Genomic DNA, 20,055 nt, shown 5'->3' on the forward strand with positions numbered 1-20,055 from the left:
ATCATTCTGGGGTACAAAAGAGATCAGAAGGACAGAACAGGTCGTGCGGGGAGTGGCACTACATGTGAAAGAAAATGTAGAATCAAATGAAGTATAAATCTTAAGTGAATCCACATGTTCCATAGAATCTCTATGGATAGTAATTTCATGCTCTAATAAGAATATAACATTAGTGATCTATTATAGACCACCTGACCAGGACAGTGATAGTGATGATGAAATGCTAAGGGGGATTAGAGAGGCTATCAAAATTAAGAACTCAATACTAGTGGGGGATTTCAATTATCCCCATATTGACTGGGAACATATCACCTCAGGACAAAATGCAGAGACAAAATTTCTCGATACTTTAAATGACTGCTTCATGGAGCAGCTGGTACAGGAACCCACAAGGGGAAAGGCAACTCTCAATTTAGTCTTGAGTGGAGCGCAGGAGCTGGTCCAAGAGGTAACTATAACAGGACCGCAAGGAAATAGTGACCATAATATAATAACCTTTAACATCCCTGTGGTGGGAAGAACATCTCAACAGCCCAACACTGTGACATTTAATTTCAAAAAGGGGAACTATGCAAAAATGAGGGGGTTAGTTAAACAAACAGAAATTAAAAGGTACAGTGACTAAAGTGAAATCCCTGCAAGCTGCATGGGCGCTTTTTAAAGACACCATAATAGAGGCCCAACTTCAATGTATACCCCAAATTAAGAAACACGGTAAAAGAACTAAAAAAGAGCCACCGTAGCTTAACAACCATGTAAAAGAAGCACTGAGAGATAAAAAAGACTTCCTTTAAAAAGTGGAAGTCAAATCCTAGTGAGGTAAATAGAAATGAGCATAGACACTGTCAAATTAAGTGTAAAAAATGTAATACGAAAAGCCAAAGAGGAGTTTGAAGAACGGCTAGCCAAGAACTCCAAAGGTGGTAATAAAATATTTTTTAAGTACATCAGAAGCAGGAAGCCTGCTAAACAACCAGGGGGGCCCCTCAATGATCAAGATACAAAAGGAGCGCTTAAAGACGATAACATCATTGCAAAGAAACTAAATGGATTCTTTGCTTCAGTCTTCACAGCTGAGGATGTTAGGGAGATTCTCAAACCAGAGCCGGCTTTTGTAGGTGACAAATCTGAGGAACTGTCACAGATTGAAGTGTCACTAGAGAAGGTTTTGGAATTAATTGAATTTAACATTAACAAGTCACCGGGACCAGATGGCATTCACCCAAGAGTTCTGAAAGAACTCAAATGTGCAGTTGCAGAACTATTAACTAGGGTTTGTAACCTATCCTTTAAATCGGCTTCTGTACCTAACAACTGGAAGATACCTAATGTAATGCCAATATTTTAAAAGGGCTCTAGAGGTGATCCCAGCAATTACAGACCAGTAAGTCTAATGTTGGTACGGGGCAAATTAGTCAAAACAATAGTAAAGAATAAAATTGTCAAACACATAGAAGAACATAAATTGTTGGGCAAAAGTCAACATGGTTTCTGTAAAGGGAAATTGTGTCTTACTAATCTATTAGAGTTCTTTGAAGGGGTCAACAAACATGTGGACAAGGGGGATCCAGTGGACATAGTGTACTTAGATTGCCAGAAAGCCTTTGACAAGGTCCCTCACAAAAGGCTCTTACGTAAATTGAGTTGTCATGGGATAAAAGGGAAGGTCCTTTCGTGGATTGAGAACTGGTTAAAAGATCGGGAACAAAGGGTAGGAATTAATGGTAAATTCTCAGAATGGAGAGGGGTAACTAGTGGTGTTCCCCAAGGGTCAGTCCTAGGACCGATCCTATTCAACTTACTCATAAATGATCTGGAGAAAGGGGTAATCAGTGAGGTGGCAAAGTTTGCAGACGATACTAAACTGCTCAAGATAGTTAAGACCAAAGCAGACTGTGAAGAACTTCAAAAAGATCTCACAAAACTAAGTGATTGGGCAACAAAATGGCAAACGAAATTTAATGTGGATAAATGTAAAGTAATGCACATTGGAAAAAATAACCCCAACTATACATACAATATGATGGGGGCTGATTTAGTTACAACGAATCAGGAAAAAGATCTTGGAGTCATTGTGGATAGTTCTCTGAAGATGTCTGCGCAGTGTGCACAGGCGGTCAAAAAAGCAAACAGGATGTTGGGAATCATTAAAAAGGGGATAGAGAATAAGACTGAGAATATATTATTGCCCTTATATAAATCGATGGTATGCCCTCATCTTGAATACTGCGTACAGATGTGGTCTCCTCATCTCAAAAAAGATATACTGGCACTAGAAAAGGTTCAGAGGGCAACTAAAAAGATTAGGGGTTTGGAATGGGTCCCATATGAGGAGAGATTAAAGAGGCTAGGACTTTTCAGCTTGGAAAAGAGGAGACTAAGGGGGGATATGATAGAGGTATATAAAATTATGAGTGATGTGGAGAAAGTAGATAAGGAAAAGTTATTTACTTATTCCCATAATACAAGAACTAGGGGTCACCAAATGAAATTAATAGCAGCAAGTTTAAAACAAGTAAAAGGAAGTTCTTCTTCATGCAGCGCACAGTCAACTTGTGGAACTCCTTGCCTGAGGAAGTTGTGAAGGCTAGGACTATAACAGCGTTTAAAAGAGAACTGGATAAATTCATGGAGGTTAAGTCGATTAATGGCTATTAGCCAGGATGGGTAAGGAATGGTATCCCTAGCCTCTGTTTGTCAGAGGGTGGAGATGGATGGCAGGAGAGAGATCACTTGATCATTGCCTGTTAGGTTCACTTCCTCTGGGGCACCTGGCATTGGCCACTGTCGGTAGACAGGATACTGGGCTGGATGGACCTTTGGCCTGACCCGGTCCGGCCGTTCTTATGAGTCCAAACAGCTGCATGAGCAGAGTGAGGGTTATGTCATTAAGGAGATGCTCTGCCCAAGCTGATTTCAGGTACCAAAGACATTGTTACCCTTGCTGAGGTACTCCCACTCGCAAGCACTTGTTTAATGCTGAATCCTCTGGGAATGAGCCAAAGAAAAAGGGTCATGCAGCATTTACAATTAAACACCACGAGCTAAATTCTAACCTCTACTAATTCATCTGAGTCATACGCTGTCCATCTGCCAGTACATACAGAAAAGATAGAGGTTTCAGTAATGCTTTGCCTTGCTCTGCTGTTTGGCTTAGGCGAAGGCTCTACTCCTAGGTGCAGCCCCAGCTCATGAAGAAAGGGTCTTTTTCTCAGCTGAAGCTTAACACTTCTGTCTCTCCTGCTTGTGAGGGTGGATTCGATGGAGGACTCCCTACGTTTCTCCCTTCAGCCAGGGCTTTGAAATGCTGTGGGGGAAAGGAGACTGTGTTAGTGCAGTGACTTGCTCTGGTCACTTAACACACACAACCAGCCGTTTAGAGATAATATATTTAGACCAACAAATGAAAAACAACTCCCCAAAACCATCAGAATTCCACAACGACAATATTGTAAGTGTGAGGCATTCTTTCAACTCACCCCCACAAAAAGGCACACCTCTAAGTAGAAAATTGATGCAATTTGAAAAGCTACTCAACTACATTCATGAAACATAAAGGCTTCCTTTCCACTCTACACAAAATAATCTGTTATTTAGAGAAAGTAACTACATTGATAGATAAATTTGAAGTAGGAGGAAAGGGGAAACATACGGGGCAATGGTCCCCACACCTCCATAAACACATTAATAAAAAATTAAAAGTACATTCACATTCATCAGTGGAACCTAAGTCTCCTTCAAAGTAAGTGAATTTGTGGTACAGGGATTGGCAAATGCTGGAGGGAATGTAAGGGAAGGATTTTTCCATATATAGCAAAAATTGAAGACATTTTGGAAAGTCCTTGGAGACTTAAGAAGGGAAATAACAGGGCATCAGTATTTTATTGAATTGTCCTACAAACTGCTTTTTATAAGAGCCCTAAAAAATTGATTATTCTTTCTCCAGCTGCTAGTAGAAGTACCACAGCATTTGGTGGAAGAGGAGTAACTCCCCTAAAACTAGTGACTGAGATCAAGAAGTGTGGGAAATTCTGGTACTAGAAAAAGTAACAAGTCAGCATTCTACAGCGGAAATGGAATAGCTATATATTGAAAGGGAGGAGGTGGGTTGGAGTTTGCGGGAAGAGGGTCACTATATGCAAGTGTTGGATGAAGGAATCCTTGTGAGTCATGGGAAGCCTGCGAGGTGAAAAATGCATTACAGCTAAAATTGTTAGGAAATAATGGTAACACTTCAGAAAGTGATGTTCTTTGGCCAGGACAGGCACTGTTGTCATGGGCTCTTCAGCAGTGCAGGGGAGCTATTGTGAATTTCAGGACAAGTGGCTTAACACTGCCCCCCCCTTGAGCATTCTAACAGTGATAGCCTGGAAGGTGGTGGACACTGGAGTCACCTACCTGTGAGTTCTTGAACTCTGAATACAGCGAGAAGAGGACGTGCAGGGACTGGACCCGACTCTTATAGACAGGAATGTCCAGAATAGCTAGGACAAAACAACATAAGGATTCTAAGTACAATGCTGCTGCCTGGACGTTGGCCCTCTCCAAGTAGCAATACCCTCTGCGCATCCCCAGGGCTTTGGGGCTTTACACACACATCTGCAGTCACCAGGAGATGCATCAGCTTAGGTCAGGGCTGAACTTGCCTCCAGGTGTCTCTTGCTTTTCCTAACTGTGGTTCCATCTCTAGTGCTACTAGGCTACTGTGCAGTAAGGAGTTTAGCAGTGAAGGGTGAATAGGCCAGAGCCTGCCCCGAATATTCAGAGGGAACAGACACATTTAGAAATAGGGAACCCATCTGTTTCTCCACACAAGGACATGATACTGGGAGCACAACACCCATCTCCAGGAAAAACAAGTTTTGAAATGAAAGCGCTAGGTCAGGGTCATTCACCTTGATGCAATGTGGAACAGCTACAGGTTCTGAAGGGATCTCCTGTCAGCCCGCCCACACCTGGGGCCTGGGGACATAAAAGACTAAGCTTGAATGGGAGGGGAATGCAACTAATGCATCTGCAATACCTCCTCCAAACAGCCCGAGAGCACTGCTGTCGGGAGGAAGTGCTGCCTGCTCAGACACCCCCTTAGGCACATAACACTTCGTAATTTGCGCATGGTGGTGCTTGGAGGATGGTGAGGAGCTAGCACTCTGCTCCTTCTGAGAAGAAGATGAGAGGGACACGTACAGGTCCTTTGCTTACCACATATCATGTCAATATACTCAGCCAGGCCGCAGTTGATGTCCGCAGTTGGAAGGCTTACCTAGAAGGGACATGGAAAGAGTGACTCATGATCCAGCTCTTGTTCAGTGCCCGTACAGCGAGACTACGCGCTAGTGTTACCTCAGCACAGAGCAGGCACAGCCTGCTTTGTATGGATGGAAGCCGCTGAGGCCCATTCATCACTTGGTGTCTCTGCCAACATGGGGGACAATTAGTACCAGCTGTGTTGTTGCTGGCTGTGATGTGGATGCCTGTTCACTAGGAATTGGGCTGAAACTTACTCACCCATTTCACACAGGCATCACAGGGTGGCAGCTTTCAAGCACCACTGACACCTGGCTGGCTTTGAGCTAGAACATACCAAATTGCCTAGTCATTGGTTGCACAGTGGTTTTCCTTCATATCGATACAAGAAACCCAATAGCTCTGAGCCAGCCTGCGTTAATGAGGGATAACACAGAGTAGGCAAATAGCAAACAGGCCAGAGTGAGACAAAAGCCCAGATTATGCCTGTAATACGCAACTGGGGTAGCTGTTAGGCAGGCTGACAACATACCTTTCCCAAAAGCTCCTCAAATTCTGGGGACCATTCCTGCATCAGAGTCTCGATATCAGGCATTGGCCTGCAAGGGGAGAAGAACAACCCTCCACGTAAAGACACAGTATGCCAGCAGTAATTTTGCTGGATGTGGAGCTTCCTGACAGTGCACTGACAACAGACTGGTGTGAATGGGGAGAGCGTGACACAGCAACTGCACTCTTGTCCTCACAGAGGGAGAAAACAGACACACATTCGTGCCTAGGAGCACACACAAGTGTGGTCCTGATTAAGCAGCTTTTATGGTAGTCAAAACAAGGTGCCAACTCCATATTGCAAGAGACAAGAGCAAGTCATCCACAGATTTCACTACACCTGCTATAGAAGGTGAGTTAATGTACTAGACTTCACCTCTGGAGGTCTGGGATCAAGTCTGATTTGGATCACATGGGAAAATGAGTTTGATGGTCTCAGATTAATCCGCACATCTGGACATCACAGTCTATATACGGTACACATCTCTTCACAGGAGAGGCTTGTGGGATAGCAGGGGGACTGCTGGCTGGGACTGAGGAGTTTTGGCAGAGGTGTGTGGTGAGGTCAGGCCTGGAAAAGCAGGGAATATGCAAGTCAGGATTGGGGATACTGGCAAAGCAGGGTGAGAAAGCTTTTCTAATAAATAATAGTCCCTTCCTCAAAGCGCTTTTGCAAAGGTGCTCAGCATCATTATCGCTGTGCAAACTATCCCTGGCCCAAGTGAGTGTCACTCATCACACTCGCTTTAGTGGGGACCAAACTCACTTGCAGAGCTAAAGACACAAACACAAACAGCTGTATGTTTCAAACTCAAGGCAGAGTTTTGCTGAGGAGTTTTGAATCAATAAGAATTCCAGTTAAGACTGGATGAGCCAAGTACAGGTAACATGGAGAGAGTGCACACATTAATTCCTAACTGTTGCCTGTGTCAGAGATTTTGACTTGTACACACAATCCATAGCTGTAACCACTTACCAAGTATCTGATGGGAGATCAATTCATTCTTCACAGTCATGGCAAGAATAACTCTGATGAGGTGATGTTTTTATCTTCTCTAAATAAACCAGGTCTAACTCTGTATCTGCATTTCTAAAACCCCTATCACTGCAGTGCAACATACTGTAGGTCAACAAAGTTCCTCCTCTCTCCTGATTGCATTTTGAAAAGAGTTAACGATAGTTCTTTGCTGTCATACAGAGCCTTTCATCTCAGGGTATCTAAGCACTTCACAAACATTAGAGAAGCCCCTCAGTCCTACTCTCAGGTAAGTTAGTATTACTATCCTCATGACAGGTGTGGAAACTGAAATACAGAGTAAGTGACTTGTCCAACATCAAACAGGTCAGTGGGAGGGGGAAAATAGAACCCAGGAGTCCTGACTCTTAGTCCCCCACTCAGGCTACTTACACATGCACCCTTTCTACAAGGGCAAACTAGACCGATCTGAATTACACAAAGTCAGCAGGAGAGAAATTCCATTGATTAAAGGACACTCAAACTGCATCTCTGCATGCAAGACAAGCGGTAAGGAGTAAGCAGAGTAAAATACAAATGCAGGAGGGTACAGAGAGCTCACCTGGTGTAGTGAACAGTAGCAGGAGGTTTGAAGCGATGTAACTCGCTGATGCTCTCGATCCAGTTATCAATGGCTTTGGGATTCTTCTCTGCATTCTCCAAGCTCTTCACTTTTATTTGCTGCTGAGAACAGAAATGCGAATCTGGAGACATACTTTCCAAGGCTGGTGGGTCCCTGCAAACCCTATGCTTCATTCCTGGCTGGGCTGTGTGGTTTTGTTCTCTTTCCCAGCTGCGCTATACCATCCAGTGTCTGCATACAGGAGCAGAAGAGCATCTGGGAAAGAACACAGTGACTCAAACCAGACAGCAACAACCACAGGGGAATGAAGCTCTGACCCAAGGAAACAAATGGATCCAAAGTCTGTTTATTAAGACGTGTGTGTGAATGAGAGCAGGCACACTGTAGTCTAAAGATGTGGGTGGGAAAGATGTTTTCCTGTTCATGAGAATTTAGTCAAATCCTACCTGTGCTGTAACCATGGCAGTTGTACAGTCACACGGGTTAGAACAAGACTCCCATCTTTCTACCAAGCTTAGTGTGGGGTAACCAGCTCTTTTCCCTTCATAACTTACTGCAACGTTGTGCTGTTTGGAGTTTTCCGTTAACCAGAGAGAGAGCACTGTGGAATCTGACTGTTTTGTGGATGGCTCATCCAGTACCAACAGGCCAAGGTTATCTGGCTTCCCATCAGGACGTGGAACCTGCAGAGCAACAAAGAGGAACTGAATTTTTTTCCCTTCTATATTCAAAACAGGAGTTTGAAGGATGTTTAAAATGAGCCTCTCTAAATTGCTGACTTGGAAGATCAAGTCACTGTGCTACAGACTGGCCTTAGAGAAAGAGGTGAGAGAGAGACAGTTGCAGAGCTGCCTGGCACTTCTGGAGCAGAAAGAGCTGCAGCTTAAATGGGATGCTACAGAAAACAGAGCAAGAAGGAACATCAGAATTAAGGGACTGCCTGAAACCACTGAAGGAGGATGTACATTGCGAAATTGTTAAAGCTGAGCTCACTGGAAGAGGTGAAAGTGGAGAGAGCAAATAAAGCTCTGCTCTGTCCATTTCGGTCTCATAATAGACTCAGAGATCTGATTGTGAAATTTCATCATTATCAGCAGAAAGCTTTAATTATAAAAAAAACAGAGCATTCAGAGCTTTTATTCAAAGGCCTCAGTTTTTCCATAACCTCTGTGCCCTTACTTTAAAAGCGAGAAGAGAGCTGGGGGAAATTACAGCAGCACTCAAGAGGCCAGATATCCACTATAGACGGGGATCGCATTGCCATAGAGACATACTTGGAGATTTTCTGGGTGAAAGTGCAGACGTTCACAGTGCTCCTTCCAAGCATACGGACAGGTCAAAGGGGGGTGGGCTCCCATATACCGAAGCCTGACAGGTCCGTGGGGAGGATGCATGTGAGATTCGGTGATTCACCGAGACATTTGGGAAATTAGACCACCTGGTGAGCCTAATCGATTTTTAGTCAGTGCTCCTGGGATAACACCCGACATTTGGATGGGGGTTAGGGAGTCAATGGACATTTTGGCCGTTAGAACCTCCACAGCTTCAGTGTATATGTAAACTGAAGCCAGGGGAAGTTGTCACTGTTCATGACAACGTTTGCTGGGAGGGTAGGGGACAAGGAACTACCCTGACAGGACACCTACTTTTTCAAGCTAATGATAGCTGAGTGTATGTTGAAGCCACCACGTTGCGAGATATACATTTTAATCTCATTACTGCTACAGGCAATTATATTATTTACTGGCCTGCGGACAGAGTTTTACAAGTAGCCCTTAGGTTTCAGATACCCTTCAATTGGACTAGCTTAGTACCTGATCGATTTCAAAATTTGCTTTCACTGTTACCAGAGGTTCAAAGAATCTCTGAATTACAAGGGCAAATTCACATGCTTCAAAATATATATCAAGTTGAAAAGTATGCCTTTCATACAGCTTATAGAGGGTCTACTTTATGTACTAAGTATGATGTATTGTGCTTTGTGACTAAAACTGTACAACAACCCCATCATATTACTACTATGGGAATGTTACTGCTTGTATTGTTGTTTAGTTTAGGATTATGTTATTGTTGTTGTAAAGGACGTAATAATAGTAATACTTTTCATGTCCATGCTAATCATGCATTGTCATTGCATCCAATCAACAACCCTTTAGATTGAAGTATTTGATGTAGAATCTGCCATCCAAGGCTTGTTACAAATGGAGGTTTAAGGATGTTAGTTGTGCTAGACGCACAAAAGGGGGTATGTGGAAGTAGAGCAAGAACTGACAGGGATTTGAAGGGGATTTCTATGCAAACAGTCTCCTCTGTGAGCAAGAGTCAGGCTAGCTGTAATCCTAACAATGTGAGATTTGTAGAAGCGAGCATTGTGTGAGGCGAGTGGGAAAGGACTGTGTGAGAAGTTGTTGCAACCTTGAGTTAGATAAGTATGGAATGTAGACTATAGTTTAAATTGGTGAGAAAAAGAAGATATCAGGATGACCTATGTATAAACAAAATGCAGCTGTTGCTTATTATTGTATGTAACCAAAGGTATAAATGCTTGTTGTAATTGTTTACCTGTAGAGAGACCTGTTTAGCTCTCTCCCTCCACGCAATTGCTAGAGATAATAAAGTATCTGACTTGCTGCACCCAACCTGAGAGTGAGAACTCTGTTTTTCTCTTGCATGGTGTCAAGTATCAGGGGGTAGCCATGTTAGTCTGGATCTACAAAAACAACACGGAGTCTGATGGCACCTTAAAGACTAACAGATTTATTTGGGCATAAGCTTTCGTGGGTAAAAACCTCACTTCTTCGGATGCATCATTTAAGGTGCCACCAGACTCCTTGTTGTGTCTGTTTTTCTCTGACATGGTCAAAAGAAACACTGAAGGATGAGCTTTTAGGAACATAAGACGTAAACTGGGAGTGAGTCCCGGGGCTGCTGAGCCTTGCCCCCTACCATCACAACCAACCTTGACACACAATCAGACTCATAAAATTGTCCAGCTCTCTCTAAAACTAATTGAGTTGTTTGCCACCACAACTTCTGTTCCAGAACCTCACCCCTCTGATGGTTAGAAACGGTCTTCTAATTTCCAACCTTAATTTTGTTCATGGCCAGTTTATACCCAAATATTGCAACATTTTGGAGACCGGGCAATTATATTTGGAGAAGACTTCAAACGCACACATACGCCTTACTGGGACAGATTGGATAAAAGAGACAAGGTAGACAGGGAAGCAGGTGCAGAATTGACTTCTCTATGCCAACAATTCAATATCTCAGATTGCTGGAGAGAATTGCACACTGGGGAACAAACTCTCACGTTTTAATGCATACCCTCATAATTTATATAATAGAATAGAGTTAATGTTAATCACTAAATCCTCAGTGAAGCAGACTAGTGCTATGGAAATTGGCACCACTACGTGGTCAGGTCCTGCCTCGCTGAAAGTAATATTTGCTAGCATCATCCTAAGATCACTTCTTTGGAAAATGAACTGCTTGCTTCTGCTGGACAAAAATCAGGTTGCAGTAATTAAAGAGGACATTGTTCAATACTTTAAAATAAATGATAAGACAATATAAAAAGAGGTCTTCTCTGGGAGGCAGGTAAAGCAGTATTTAGGGGCCAGTTGATAAGCAGAGCCTCTAAATAGAAAAAAAGACAGCAGCACTTAAGAAAAATAAAACCAGAACTGCAGATAAATATGTTGTGACATTCATAAAAACACAGGTTCAAAAAAGTATATAAACAATTAACTAATATCAGGGGAAACTGAATGTGCTGATGGCAGAAAGGGATTAGAGAGGAAAATATTATTCCACCAATTAAAAACAATCAGCAAAAGACAGTTACACAATGCAGTGAAACATATGCTACTTTTGTTCCTTATTATAAAAGACCCTAAACTTCAGAGTTTGACGTATCTGCGGTAATTCAAAAATATTTGGAATTAGCAGGCTCGCCAAAGATAAACAAAACTGATAAAGAAACTTTAGATAAAGAAATAACAGAAGAAGAAATCTCAAAGGCAAGAACAAGTGTAAAGAAATAAAACTCTAGCACCTGATGGTTTTCCAGGTAAATTTCACATAGTAGTGAAGAAGTTATTAGTGGGTCCCTGAAGGGTATCTTCAGTGCTAGTCTGCTATGGGAGGGACTTCCACAACCTATGAAAGAAGCTACTGCTGGTCTCCCTAAAGTTGGAAAAGACTTTACTTTATGCAGCTCCTATAGGCTCAGATCACTGATGAATCACAGCAAAGATTTAAAAAAAAAAAAAAAAAAAAACTAGTTAGCTGTCTGCCATCCATGCTCTCAGTTTATATAAACCCAGATCGAACTTGACTCATTAAGGATAGACACTGTCAGCCAATATTTAGAGAGTACTCTGAATCATTCATAATGCCAGTTTAAAAAAAAATAATTATGCTATCACTTGACCCAGAGAAAACATTTGATGGAATAGAGCAGAACTTGCTGTTTTGAGTCCTGTCCCAGACATACAACACTGGCCCACAGTTCCTTAATTGGATAAATGCTCTTTACATCAGCCCAAAAGCAGCTGTGGGAATTAATGGGGCTTAATCTCCCCTGTTTGAATTATACAGAGGGACTAGGCTGGGATGTCCATTGTTTCTTACTTTTTGCATTGGCCATGGTGCCTTTGCATTGAGGATAAGGAATAATGAATTTATCACAGAAATAAAATTTGCAGGAACACAATAGAAAAATAACTTTTCAAGCTGATGATGTAATATCTTTTATCTAACCCAAACATTTTCCTAAAATCAGTATCTAAAATAAATCCATGACTTTGGAAAGCATGTAAATTTAACAAAATTATGACAAATCTGAAATGTTAGCTATGAATTTGCTGGACTCTGATAAGTCATTCCTCCAGAAAACATTTGGGTACTAATGGGCAACAAATTCTATAGGGTAGCTAGAAATTCAAATCTCAAACAACCTAGAAGAGTTATAGCAGGGGTCGGCAACCTTTCAGAAGCGATGTGCCGAGTCTTCATTTATTCACTCTAATTTAAGGTTTGGCATGCCAGTAATACATTTTAATGTTTTTAGAAGGTCTCTTTCAAAAAGTCTATAATATATAACTAAATTATTGTTGCATGTAAAATTAATAAGGTTTTTAAATGTTTAAGAAGCTTCATTTAAAATTAAATTAAAATGCAGAGCCCCCCACACTGGTGGCCAGGACCCAGGCAGTGTGAGTGCCACTGAAAATCAGCTCACGTGCCACCTTCGGGACACGTGCCATAGGTTGCCTACCCCTGAGTTATAGGATTAAAATGTCAAACCACCAAATTTTAGCAAATAAAAAGAGATCTGGAGTGTTGGGGTATGTATTCTATTTCTTGGTTGGGAAGAAGAGCCACAGTCAAAATGACATGGATATCTTTCTTGTTTCAAAATCTTTTGTAACCACCCCAGATAAAAATCCTAGCAGGAATACAAAGGTATTGGTCAAGCCAGCCAGCTCAAAATAGTAGCAGAATGGGAGCATTCTAACCCAGTCACACTCTGGGTCTTTATTGAAAAAGAAAACCGTAGCTGTGTAAATATTGCTAGGCTACCAAGGATTAAGAAAAAAATCTAGAAATTTATACAAATCCTTTAGCAAAGGCTATTCTATGGGTCTGTTTAAGAAGTAGGTAAAAAACTTACCTCCTGACACTCTGACGGGGTGCACCAACCCCACACTGGACAAGCAGGGGTTAACGCCACATTATGGACCGAGGAGGCTAAGTCCCCATAAGTGGGTTTGGGCCCCTAGTCTGGCACCCTGTGTGCTGAAATTGCTCCTCTTGCAACAAAGAGAAATGCAAATGCTGCTTCTCTCACTAAATTACTATTGTTTTTATGGGAGAGAGCACTGTTTGACCCTGCACAACAGGAGTTACAGGGGAGGGTCTGAAAGCTGGGTACCTTTAAGAAGGCATCAATGTCCCCAACAGCTGGAATGAAGTCTGGAATGAAAGGCTGCAGTTTGTGTTCAAGCTCTATCATTTGTGGAGTGTACCTGAGAATTACACAGGGAAATTATCGTCCAGAAAAGAAGCATTTCCTTCTGTAAACATTTCACCCCCCAGAAAGGCATCCCAATGCAGACTAGTGCTCCTTCTACTCACCTCCTTATGTACTGGAAGAGCTCTTTAATATCTGCAGACACTGGTAGATACTCGTAATCTGCAGGGTTGTAGGCACTAGAGAAAAGAAGAGATATTCAAGACCAATAGATTCATGCAGATTAACTTTATGGGGTACTTATATCTGATTCTCTGTGGGTGTGTTAGAGGAGGAGAGGGCCTTGGATGTCTTCCCCAGCTTAGCACACCCATCCTGAGGGATGGATCTGGCTACAGAACAAATTTACAGAAGAGATCAAGAGAATCCAGTCTCTGACATCTTTAGGAAATGCTGCAAACTCTTCCTCTTTGAAGACGTGTTTCCATCATAAGAACACCACTCACAACACTGACACCCCCTTTTACCAGATACTCCCTTTTTTGATTGGAGTTTAATAAATAATACCATGATGATGGGCAGCAGACCAGACTTTCAACAAAGTTATATTACAATAAGTGTAATGATATAACAATTATTTCCCTTGGGGCAGGCTGGTTTGCATGCTAGACATCTGTATGTAAATTATGGAAATGAATTGTCTGCAAAAAGGCAGTAAATGTACTCTATCTTTGTGCAGCACAATGCATTGAGCATATTAATGGGCCTCCTAATGTATTAATTAATTAGCCCTCTATTAGCGCTAGTTTATTATACTAAGTCTCAGTTTATGCCAGGCAACTTGGGTACCCCCTACACTGCCTCAAAGAGGCTGATTGCATTGGTTATAAAGTTCATGAGTAGGTATTGGTAGGAAGAAAACTGGGCAGCAGTATTTGAAATCTAAGAATCCTACTGTGTCAATGAACAAGTCAGAATCTTGCTTAGGAATCCAATTTTCAAGCTCTCTAAGAACAGTTCTATTGTATGAACAGTGCATCTTTTCTGATGCTTTTTAAACCCCAGTGACACTCTTCCTGTCCACATGGGCAATGGAATTCCTCCTCCCCACTTAATATAGCTATATCCTTCTATCTTCATTTTCAGGGCTGATACTCTGAAAGCAGCTCCCCAAAACCTTGGATTCAGACTTACAGTTCCCATTGCAGCACTCCAACCCCAGTACCACGGAGCTGTTTGAAGACATTGCACCTGCACATGATCTACCTCAGCTTTTAAACCCTTCATTCCCACACTATCTAACCTAAAGACATATCTGCACAGTATTGCTAGAATGTAACATTCAACTGGCTTGTTAGGAGTCTTCTCAGAATGGAGACCCTGACTTTAATTCACAGGGTTAGTCTCACTGTTATTAGGAATTAATAATCCCTCATACCCCTCCAGAGGGGCTCCATGCTCCTCTTCATCATCGTCATCATCCGAGTCAGTTTCAGACGAATCATCTTCATCCTCCCCATCCTCATTCTCACTAAATCCTTGCTGGGGGGCCAACTGGGCTACCTTCTTCTCCTGGGTCAATGTTAAAACCAGAGTTATGGTGCTGTAGTAAGATGAGGCCCTGAAACAAACGCTTGGTTTCAGAGGCCCGGTATGAGGCCTAAGGCCTGAACTAAAGTAATGGTCAAGACTTTGCTAACGTAAAGCAAAGTTAAGCTGTGAGCCAGAGGCAGCCCCTGCTCACAGAAGCTGGTAAGGAAAGGGCTGATGTTGCACAAATACACATACAGTAACTCCTCACTTAACATTGTAGTTATGTTCCTGAAAAATGCGACTTTAAGCGAAACGACGTTAAGTGAATCCAATTTCCTCATAAGAATTAATGTAAATGAGGGGGTTAGGTTCCAGGGAAATTTTTTTCACCAGACGAGATATATATATACATACACACACACACACACACACACACACACACACACACACACACACAGAGTATAAGTTTTAAACAAACAATTTAATACTGGTACACAGTGATGATGATTGTGAAGCTTGGTTGAGGTGGAGGAGTCAGAGGGTGGGATATTTCCCTTACTGCCAAATGATGAACTAGGAATTGGCTGAGCCCTCAAGGGTTAACTCTCTCACTATACAAGGCAGCAGGAATGGAGGGAGAGATGTGCATTTCCCTTTTAAGTTCACTGCCTTATTAATTCGATCAGCTTGCGGATACTGCAGCTGCTGCAAGCTCCCTCCATCCTGAGCCCTGGTGTGTCCCCCCTGCTCTATGGAAGATGGGGTAAGCGGGGTGCAGGAGCAAGGGGGAGGGGGACACCCTGACATTAGCCCCCCTCTTCCTTCCCTCCCGCCCCGCACAGCAAGCAGGAGTCTCGGGGAGCAGCTCCAAGGCAGAGGGCAGGAGCGGCACATGGCAGTGGGGGGGAGGGACAACTGCAATTGCTTGCCTGCTGGGCAGCTGCTGCACAGGGAACTTAGGGGAGCGGGGAGCTGATGGGGGGCTGCCGGTCCACCCTGGTTCCAAATCCCCACCAGCTAGCTACAACAGGCTGCTCTTCCTGCAAGCAGTAGACAAAGCAGGCAGCTGCCAAAGACATTAGAAGGGAGCATTACACAACTTTAAACGAGCATGTTCCCTAATTGCTCAGCAACTTAACAACAAAACAACGTTAACCGGGACGACTTTAAGTGAGGAGTTACTGTACCTAAAAGGTACTGAACACTAGAGATACCAGAACACTCTGATACTTGCACATTCCACACAGATAAAAAGGACAGGGAGAAAAGGGGAATATGATGGATAGAGTTGTTTTGTTCGAACCAACACATACAAGGTGAGAGGCGGCACCTTACTGCGTGGAGGAGTTGTACCTTGCTATGCAGAGGGGTTGCACCTCAATACATCAGGAGTGATGTGTTACTTGTTTGTACCTGTGTATAAGAATGCACCCCTGAGCAGATATCTTTGTCCGGCCTAGGGGACAATGGAAAGTCCCGCCACTGACTGAGCCGGTCCATTGTCAGAGAGCACATATGTACTAGCAGAACCGTAGATATCTAATCCGGGGAGCTAGAGACTGTGTTCCTCTTCGACAATAAACCTGGCTGGGTGCCTTCGTACCTTACTAGAGTCTGTGGTCATTGGGGGTTCTCTCGGGGGTCTGCTGTGTCAGCGATCTGCGCAGAGCCAGGGCAGCACAGAGAGGGAACACATGCACACAGCCGAATGTTATCAACATTGAAGAGAGCAGAGCACCACACCGGTAGCTTCTGACGACAGGTGCAACATACATTTCCAACAGCCCCATTTCCCAGCTTTATCATCTTTCATTCTAAACAGAAAACACCCTCTGTCCAAAACTGCCACAAATGGGTGGGGCACAGCAGTGTAAAAAACAAACAAACAAACAACTTCCTCTAGTGGCATAGAAAAGGAATGCCAGCACAGGCATTTAATCTTAGTCTGACTCGAATGGTTTTCAGTGGTGGGGGGAATGTTCAGTTCTAATAAATAATAATTTGTCCTTCTCTTAGAGGATCTCAAAATGCTTTACAAACACTACTCCATCCTCTCCCAAGTCCCTGCGAGGTAGCTGATAGTATGACCCTACTTTACAGCCAGAGAAACTGAAATACTGATAGGGGGAACTGGCTCACCCAAAGTCATACAACTAATTGGTGGCAGAGCTGGAAACAGAACCCAGGAGTCCTGATCCAGAGTCAACTTATCTTCTCTAACCTGTAAAAAACACTCCCTGCCTTTACAGCCAAATGTGGGTGTAAGCCCTTGATTTTTCGCCTCTCTCTTTTTATCCCACTTCAGCCATTGCGTGACAATGGGCCTGGTATTCATTATATCCACTCTGGATGGTGTCAGCTGCCATGATGTGAAAATCCCCTTCCAGATCTATTCTCCCTAGTACGCTTAAATTGTTCCATCTGTTCTAATCGAAGGAAAGAACAATCTGACCCCTTCTTACCTTCACCCTAGTATAAATAATGTGTCTTGCCAAAAGATACTGCAACTACATTTCTTTCTACTCAAAATGGGTCAAACAAACAAACAAAAAAAACAACACAAAAACAAAAACTTTCCAAGCTGCTTTGCTGCAATTTCCCCAGTAAGACTCAACATGCAGATAATGAAGCCCCAGTAGATGGGGCTACAAAATGCTGTGATCAGCAGAGAAGAACATGGGCAACCTCATACCTTGTTTATTTCTTCATCATACTCATCACTGCTGTTATCAGCCATATTTTTGAGCTGTGGGCGTGTGGATCTAGGACCTGTTGAAGAGATCACCAAGAATGTATGTTACCCAAGTTTGGGTTGTGGGATTGCAGCATGGATTGTCACATTGAGGCACTTACAAAATGAAGCCCTTACACCCAAGTTTAATAATCATGCTTACTCACAATTTCAACATGCTTTGGCTGAACTAGAATATAATGCAGGGGCTGGCCCTGGTGGAGAAGCTCAAATCCATGTTAAACCAACCATGTCCTAGATGCAGACCTAGATTTCAGTGACAATCTGATCTCACTAGCTTTTTTGCAATGAGCACATTACATTAATAAAAATTTGGGAATTTATTCTATTTTACCAATGAATCTGCTCACGCTCCAATTTTATGGAGAAGACTTAAATCCCATCAGGGTATTTTTAAGAAAATATAATTATCAAAATCAAGTTGCCAATAGCATACCTGAGATTGGTCAGCATTTTAATTTTAAGGAAAGAAACAAACTGTTTTAGTAGGAAAGATAGAAACAGGATGTGAAGTTAGACTTTCCCCTACCTAGCTGCCGTGGAGTTGGTGTGTAGATACTGGCAACCTCTTCTGAGTCGTTAATCTCTAGACTCTCATCATAGGGCTGGTTTTCAACTATTTTGGTCTAATAAGAAACACACACACTTTCGGATGACGTTTACAGGGAAGAACACTTTCTCCTTCCCGTTACTGAGTGCGGGCTCTCCCTAGTTAATGACTGCAAAGCACTTTAAAGATAAAAAGCCTCTTAAATGCTGCCAATGTTAACGGCCCAATCTTCCGCCGTGGGTGCCTCCAGGGACGGTCCCAATGCTGCACGTGGGGGCTCCGGGGTAGTCGGGCGTTTAGGGACCCAGAAGCCCAGCACGGCCAGGGCCCCGGACACCACTGGCAGGGTCGCCCCGCAGGCCCGGGGCTGGCATCACACCGAACGCCACCCGCGACTGTTTCACTCCCCACGCGCCCGCCTGCGGTCCGCGGAAGACTCGGGTCCTGCTCCGGGCACCGTGTGCGGCGCTCAGGCGGCCGAGGGCCTTTCCCCGGCGCTGCCGGGCTCCCTCCCCTCCGCCGCGCCGCCTCCCCCCACAGGCTGGCGCTCGGACACCTGCAGGGCCTCCGCCATGTCCCGGCCTTTCAGGGCGCTGCCCGCCGCCCGGACGCCATCTTCGCCTGGCCCAGCGTGTGTACCGTCACCCTGGAGATTGGCGAGTAACTCTCGCGAGAACTTGCAGCCCCAGCTCTATGGTTTTCCGGTGACCGGATCGGCTCACCCAGAACCACGTCGACAGTCTCGCCCCCCCTAGTGTCTATGGTTATGGGGAAGCTTTGAGCAGCGGCCCCTAGCGGCTGAACAGCTTCAGGGCAAGAAAAGAGTAGACGGCACGTAGGGTTTTATTTCTCCAGTCCCATGCACAGCTCCAACTCTGTTCTAGATCGGGTTGGATTGATCTAGCGCAGGCTCACCCCTCCCAACGCAGGGTGAAAAGGGCCGAGCTGTTCTAGTTCGAGCTAGATGGGTTTACAGCACCGCAAACTCCCATCATCTGAATGCAGGAAGGATGGGAAATGGGCTGCATTGTTCTAGAATGGACTAGACTGACTCCGAGCAAAGCGAATCCTTCTAACTCCTCTAAGACTACAAGGCCAGGGGATCTTTCTAATCTGTCTCAATTTGCGGAGTGCACTTCAAATCCTCCATCAGCCTGTCTGAGAAGGAAAGTGCTGTAGCCATGCGAGTGGCAGGATATTACAAAAAGAGGGTGGGCCAGGTAACATCTTTTACTGGACTAACGTCTGTTGGTGAGCAAGTCAAGCTCTGGAGTTTACGCAGAGCTCTTCTTCGGGCCACGCAGAGCTCTGTGTAAGCTCAAAAGCGTGTCTCTCTTACCAACAGCAGTTGGTCCAATAAAAAAATATGACCTCACGCACCTTGTCTCTCTGGGAAGGCAAAGGCAGGGATCAGGTTTGCTCTACATCAGTAGTTTTCACTCTGAGGGCCATGGATGGAGACAGCAGGGGCAGGATAGGGCAGAAACTCTCTTACTATGCGCAGTCTCCAGATGGACATGCCCGGACTAGTCTGTGCTCTAGATCAATCTAAACCAAACTGGGTGGCAGGGACAGGCCCTCACTCCACGTCCTAGGCCCTGCACAGCGCTCCATAGGGGTCAGCCCGCCTGCTGGGGGCATCTCCCAGAGCGGCCGGGGGGGGAGCTGTGGAAAGACACGTTCTAGAGCAATTGGATCTAGACCTTCCCCAGCCCCCAAACAGGCGGGGAGGGGGCCGATCAGACAGCAGCCCCCGAGGCACCTGGGGCTGGCAGGGGGCTCAGAGGCGGCCCCCACGCCGGGGAGGCGGCGCGAGTCTCCCCACAGAGGGACAGGGCGCTCGGGGGGA

General features: G+C 44.2%; 1 protein-coding gene across 4 annotated transcripts; it reads right to left on the reverse strand.

The window, feature by feature from the left end:
- Positions 1-509: 509 nt before the first annotated feature.
- IFT46 (intraflagellar transport 46) lies at positions 510-18,914 on the reverse strand. Of its 4 annotated transcripts, none has more exons than XM_005299781.5 (12): positions 18,763-18,914; positions 18,186-18,282; positions 17,597-17,673; positions 14,810-14,943; positions 13,536-13,610; positions 13,333-13,426; positions 7,949-8,077; positions 7,374-7,492; positions 5,780-5,846; positions 5,203-5,263; positions 4,399-4,484; positions 510-3,307 (listed from the first exon to the last, which is right to left on the reverse strand). In XM_005299781.5, exons 1-12 carry the CDS (start codon positions 18,778-18,780, stop codon positions 3,212-3,214), a joined length of 1,053 nt encoding a protein of 350 aa, XP_005299838.2. In that variant the 5' UTR covers positions 18,781-18,914; the 3' UTR covers positions 510-3,211. The 4 variants fall into 4 exon arrangements, with proteins under 4 accessions (XP_005299838.2, XP_005299837.2, XP_065426406.1 ...); XM_005299780.5 differs by having other exon boundaries at positions 7,374-7,495; XM_065570334.1 differs by lacking the exons at positions 510-3,307; positions 4,399-4,484; positions 5,203-5,263; positions 5,780-5,846 and adding an exon at positions 6,097-6,367.
- Positions 18,915-20,055: the final 1,141 nt, after the last annotated feature.

The sequence above is a fragment of the Chrysemys picta genome, chromosome 16, assembly GCF_011386835.1.
Source record: "Chrysemys picta bellii isolate R12L10 chromosome 16, ASM1138683v2, whole genome shotgun sequence".
NCBI lineage: Eukaryota > Metazoa > Chordata > Testudines > Emydidae > Chrysemys > Chrysemys picta.

Bases quoted from the DNA above. Each gene is read 5' to 3' on its own strand.
- IFT46 (XM_005299780.5), bottom strand. The intron at 13,427-13,535 runs GTGAGTAGAAGG...TGTAATTCTCAG, and splicing joins CTCTTCCAGTACATAAGGAG to GTACACTCCACAAATGATAG. The intron at 8,078-13,332 runs GTACCCAGCTTT...GTTGCTCTGCAG, and splicing joins ACATTGATGCCTTCTTAAAG to GTTCCACGTCCTGATGGGAA.